Raw genomic sequence first — 6,289 nt, forward strand, 5'->3', positions numbered from 1 at the left:
CTTGCAAGTGGCCTAGAATCTTAGGAATCCACACAGTTTGTCTGTCTTTTTAGATTATTCCCCCAATTTCCTTTCTTTTTTTTTTTTAAAGATTTTATTTATTTATTTGACAGAGATAGAGACAGCCAGCGAGAGAGGGAACACAAGCAGGGGGAGTGGGAGAGGAAGAAGCAGGCTCATAGCGGAGGAGCCTGATGTGGGGCTCGATCCCATAACACCGGGATCACGCCCTGAGCCGAAGGCAGACGCTTAACCGCTGTGCCACCCAGGTGCCCCCCAATTTCCTTTCTACATAAGAATTTAGGCCCTACAAAACTTTCTCCTAGTCACAGTCCTGTGGATGGCATCTTTGACCTCCTTATTCCTCAAGCTGTATATGAGTGGGTTCAACATGGGGATCACTGCTGTGTAAAACACCGACACCACTTTATTGAGATCCAGCGAGAAACTTGCACTAGGCCGCACATAAATAAAGAAAAGAGTACCATACAGGATGGAGACAGCCGTCAGGTGAGAAGAACAGGTAGAGAAGGCTTTGCGCCTCCCCTCGGCAGAGTGGATCTTCATGATGGCAATGAGGATGTAAATGTAGGAGACCACGATAGTCAGGCCACTGAAGATTCCCACAGCTCCAGCCACGACAAAAACTATCAACTTAGTAAGCCGGCTGTCAGCACATACAAGGGAAAGCAAGGGGGACATGTCACAGAAGAAATGATTAATGACATTTGGGCCACAAAAAGGAAGACGAAATGCATTCGTTGTATGGGTCATGGTGTTCATGAACCCGATGATGTAGGGACCAACCACCAGCTGGACACAGAGTCTCTGGGACATAAGAACGGAATACAATAAGGGGTTGCAGATGGCCACGTAGCGGTCATAGGCCATGGATGCCAGGAGGAAACACTCTGCTGCCACAAAGAACCCAAAAAACCACTGCTGCAAAGCACATCCCAAGAAAGAGATGAACTTCCTCTTCACAAAGAAGTCAGTGAGCATCTTGGGGCTCACAACAGAGGAGAAGCAGATGTCCACGAAGGACAAGTGGCTGAGGAAAAAGTACATGGGTATGTGAAGATGGGAATCAACCCGAATCAGAATAATCATACCCAAGTTTCCAGTTAGATTGATGAGGTAGAAACTCAGGAAGAGCAGGAAGAGGAAGCCCTGCAGTTGGGGTTTGTAATTCAAACCTGTGAAAATGAACTCGGTGACCCTCGTGTAGTTTTCAATGGCCATTGACTGGTTCGGTTTCCACTAGAAGAAGAACAGAGGAGTCACAACAGATGTGGTGAACATATCTTCAAAAATGGGACACAGAAAAAAATATACCAGTAACTGGGAGATCATCAGGGGCGATAGGACTTAGGGGCATGCTGTGGCCAAGAAAACAAAAGTGAGACAAGGACCAGGGCAAAAGATCAGATCTGAAGCTATCATACTTTCAGACTCCACAGAAATCCATCAATATGGAAAGAAGAAAACAAAAATCTAGAAAAGAGAAGCAGCCTCCCCAAGGTCCCATGGCTATCTGATGGCAGAGATGGTTCCAGAACAGATGTCCAATAACACTCACTTCAGTGAACTTTGCTTGAGTTCACCAGGTGAACACACACACAGCAGGGTGGAAGTGAGGCCAGCTGCAGAAGAAATGAGAAGCCACTCATTTTTAGGATGGAGGCTGTGCAATTTACAAATTATAACCCAAGGCTAAATGCACGGTCTCCAACTCTGGAGCCCACCTTCCCTGACCCTGGGAACATCTTCACTGCGAAACAGGAACGATCATAGTAACACCTACTTTGTAAATTGTTGTGAGGGGACAATGAGATCATGCATGCAAAGCATTTAGTAGAGTCTCCCTGAGCACCTTGAGAAGTGCACAGTAATTGCTGGTGTTTTTGCCTCACGTGCTTCATTGAATGCCTGCAAGGTAAATATCATTATTTCCTTTTACACTGGAGGAAAATTAAAGCTCAATCCACATTCATGATGCTGGTGACTGGCAGAGGTGGGCTTTGCACATGTGTGTGCCCAAACAGACTGTGCATTTTCCTTTGTCACACTGCAGAAATTGTGTGTTCACAATCCCGTTCCTCACAAAGGGAGGCAAAATCCACTCCATTATGAGTACAGGGCAATGCATGTTTGGCTGCCTAATGGCCTGGTGTTGAGGTTACAGCCAACGGCCACTAGTGAGAAGCCCACAGGAGAATAGACTGGTGCCCTTGAGTATCACCTTTATGCAAATATACAGGGAAGAAATCTGGAAAAGAGCCTACATTATCCCACCTGTATACCCTCCATCTATCCCTTGTAACCCTCTCAGGTCAGCTGATCTTCGAACCTGAGCTGCGTCATGTGCTCAAGATACCTAAAATCTGTCTCCTACTCTCTCAGAACTCTCATCCACTTAGAATGAGAGGAAGATGTGTAAGTGCTCCGAGCATACTTATACTTAACTTATTTTTTAAAGATTTCTTTATTTATTTAAGAGAGAGAGAGCAGGGGGAGGGGCAGAAGGAGAGAGAGAAAATCTCAAGCAGACTCCCCACTGAGTGTGGAGCCTGATGCAGGGCTCGATCCCACAACCCTGAGACCGTGACCTGAGCTGAAATCAAGAGTCGGATGCTTGGGATAGGCCGGTGATGGGTAGTAAGGAGGGCACATATTGCATGGTGCACTGGGTGTTATACACAACTAATGAATCATCGAGCCTTGCATCGAAAACCGGGGATGTACTGTATGGTGACTAACATAATATAATAAAAAATCATTATAAAAAAAAAAAGAGTCGGATGCTTAACCAACTGAGCCACCCAGGTGCCCCTATACTTCACTTTTAAAAAGTTTTATTAGCCCAGGACTATTGGGCTGCAGCATCGTACTTATGCTAGTTACGTTTCCTCCAGTTTTCTAATCTGAAATGTATTATTGGACTTTAGCAAGGTCTCCTCTGAGACCAATAATGCAGCTTACCTTAGATCCTTGCTTCAGGGCATTAAAGAGAAAGATGGGATGGCCAGGCAGACGGTCCACCCATCACACTCAGCTCTTGTTCAGGGCTCTTCAAGAGTCTAGGAACTCTTCCAGGGTCCATCCAACTCTACCTCTCAGTCTTCCACTTGGCAGTTGCCCAAAGCTCCAGAACAATGCCTGTCACCCTTAATTTCTAAACGTACCCAAGCCTTCCATGCACATTTTAATTGCTCTGCTTCTCTGCTGCACTCGCTGCTGAGAATAGAATGTAGTGCTCCATGAAGATCAAATGACACAGAGTGGGGAACAGAGCACTAGCTGAACTCGTGTTCAGAGCACTAGCATAATATCAACACAACCTATGATAATCTCCCCTTAGCAAGGAAATCACCCAGGTGGTGTAGACAGGGATGTGAGTTGAATTCAGTGCAATCTTTTTCCCTTCTTCTGCTGCTAAAGCATCTGTCCCATTTTATACTTAGATGAGTATATTTTGATCCAGTTGCAAAACCTAAACTTACGTCTACATAAATTACCTCTTCTTAGATTTTGCTCAATCATTCAACAAAGAGGAGGATTATGCCAGTCCTGGCCATGACCCAAATATATGATTTATTTTAATTCCACTTAAAATAATTTGTGTTCTTTTGAACTTGTTGAAAATCAGGTGGAAAGAACAGGAAATGATTCAGAAGTTCTCAGCTTACATTCTAATAGGCTCTCTCTTCTTTAAAGACGGCATGAAGAACTAAAGTAAGAATAAGCCAAGTTTGTCAGCTTTCATCCCTCCCCTTAGTATGGCCTAGCCTTCTCATGCAGAATAGGTCAGAATTTTCAGTAGTCATTTGGTTTTACTGTTTCTTTTCTTCCAAGAAGAAAATGTGGAATACTCACTGTAAGAAACAGATTCAGAGTCTGCATCGATTAGATAAAAGTTCCCTGAACTAGTTGCATCATCGTTTCTTTGTGGTTGCCATTGAAGATCCTCTGTCCCCAATGTCTACCGTGTCTTGGGAATGAACCCCTAAGGGAAAGCGCAAAGTTCTGCTTCATATCCTAAGTAAGTCTGATGAGATCTGTTTTCTGATCATTTTATATTTGTTTTTAACTGGATATAGTCTCTCCATTCTCTCTAGTTCCAGGCTAAGCCAGGAACCTCTATGGAATCCTGGTAAATTGAAGTAACATGGAGAGGGTGGGCCACTGGAGGACCTTAGCGCTCCTTGCCCCTCTCTCTATTGCGTTCATATCTTGGGAGCAAGGGCAAAGAATGTGGAAAATGAACTTTTCTCAAAGATAGCATTTAGCACATGTAGCCAAATAAATTAAACTTCCTGGGATTTTGTCCAAAACATACAAAGAGTTTAACCATTGTAAGCAAGGGTTGGAAGAGAACTTCTGAGGATATACTAATGATCATTAAGCTGTGTAGGAAGACATCGTATTTGTTAGCATATGGCAAGGGAAATACATTTCTTATTGCCAAGAAAGGAACAAAAACCAATAAAACAGAACGCTTTAGGGTTCCGTGTCCCCTGTATCACAAATAGCATCAGCCTGACAAAACAGAGCCAATATGGGTTCCAGCCTGAGTGACGGAAAGTGTAAGCCCTTCACAACACAACTCCCCTACTCCAGGAGGTTTTGTTTGTTGAGTTTTTGGTTTCTTAGCATGCTGCTATATTCCTTAAAGCAAATTTTTCCCTGAGACCTTAGTTTTTGATAACTTCGGGCTGACTTTACATATGAAAGGGAATTCTGTTTCTCCCCTGAAAACTGTTTGGATATTGCCCTTTTCTTTATTTTTTTTTCCTAGTTTCAAGTTTTTACTTAAATTCCAGTTAATTAACACGCAGTGAATATTGATTTCTGGTATAGAATTTAGTGATTCAACACTTACATACAACACCCGCTGCTCATCACAAGTGCCGTCCTTAATCCCCATCACCCATCTAGCCCATCCCCCGCCTGCCTCCCTCCATCAACCCTCAGCGTGTTCTCTGTCATTAAGAGTCTGTTTTATGGTTTGCCTCTCTCGCTTCTTTTCCCCCTATGTTCATCCATTTTATTTCTTAAATCCCACATATGACTGAAATTATATGGTATTTGGGTTTCTCTGACTGACTTCTTTCACTTAGCATAATACTCTCTAGCTCCATCCAAGTTTTTGCAAATGGTCAGATTTCACTCTTTTTGATGGCTGAGTAATACTCCAACTTCTTGAGCCTTCATCAGTCAAGGGACATTTGGGCCCTTTCCATAATTTGGCTATTGCTGATGATGAGTTGTCTAGATAGTAATCCATTTTTATTGTGTGACAGTGTGAATTCATAGGTTCAATATGGCTAAAGGTTTTTACGTGTGTGTGTTCTTAGGTAAAGTGTCTACAACAAGCATTTGTCATTTGTCAGGATTTGGGGAGTGACTTTGGCCCTGTTTACTGTCTTCCTGATGGCTGGTTACAGTTCTTTTCTTTGAAGAACTTGTTAATGTTTGTTCTGTAAGCATATTTATATTTTCTTTTTGCGGGCAAATTTTACTTCTTAATTTAAATGGAAATGAATATTGTAATTCTTCCTATGTTGCTTATCACATAGGTATTTTTCATTCCTTTATGTCAATCTGTTTTGACTCTTTAGAATATATATTTCTAAGATTTCTTTTATTTATTTTTTTAAATATTTTATTTACTTATGTGACAGAGAGAAAGAGAGAGGAGCACAAGTAGGGGGGAGCAACAAAGGGAGAGGGAGAGGGAGAAGCAGACTCCCTGCTGAGCAGGGAGCTTGATACAGGACTCAATCCCAGGACTCCAAGATCATGACCTGAGCCGAAGGCAGACGTTTAACCACCTGAGTCACCCAGACGTCCCCCTAAGATTTCTAAATAGCCCCCTGGTTGGCTCAGTTAGTTAAGCATCTGACTCTTGATTTAGGCTCAGGGCATGATGTCAGGATTCTAAGATCAAGCCCTGAGTCAGGCTCCATGATGTGCATAGAGCCTACTTAAGATTCTCTCCCTCCCTCTCCTTCTGCTCCTCCTCCTTCTCTCTCTCCCTGTTTAAAAAATAAAAATAAAAGATAAAGAAAAAAAAATCAGAATAACATAAAAAATGTTTAAAATTTACTTCCTGAGATAAGTCAAAGAAAGACAAATACTGTGTGATTTCACTTTATGTGGAATCTAAAAAACAAAACAAAAACGCATAGATACAGAGAAGCGACGGGTGGTTTGGTAGCTGTCAGAGGCAGGGCTTGGAAAGGTGAGCAAAATGAGTTATAAGATCAATAAATCCTGGACATGTGGT

At 42.6% G+C, this 6,289-nt stretch overlaps 1 protein-coding gene across 1 annotated transcript; it reads right to left on the reverse strand.

Moving 5' to 3' along the window:
- Nucleotides 1–300: 300 nt before the first annotated feature.
- Nucleotides 301–1,242, reverse strand: LOC113246527 (olfactory receptor 1009-like). Its single transcript, XM_026487121.2, has one exon. It carries the CDS (start codon nucleotides 1,240–1,242, stop codon nucleotides 301–303), a length of 942 nt encoding a protein of 313 aa, XP_026342906.2.
- Between the last annotated feature and the right edge of the window lie 5,047 nt (nucleotides 1,243–6,289).

Source organism: Ursus arctos, unplaced genomic scaffold (genome assembly GCF_023065955.2).
Source record: "Ursus arctos isolate Adak ecotype North America unplaced genomic scaffold, UrsArc2.0 scaffold_23, whole genome shotgun sequence".
Classification (NCBI taxonomy): Eukaryota; Metazoa; Chordata; class Mammalia; order Carnivora; family Ursidae; genus Ursus; species Ursus arctos.

What these genes read in the sequence shown, in the direction of transcription:
- LOC113246527 (XM_026487121.2), bottom strand. Translation starts at nt 1,242, where the DNA reads ATGGCCATTGAAAACTACACGAGGGTCACCGAGTTCATTTTCACAGGT.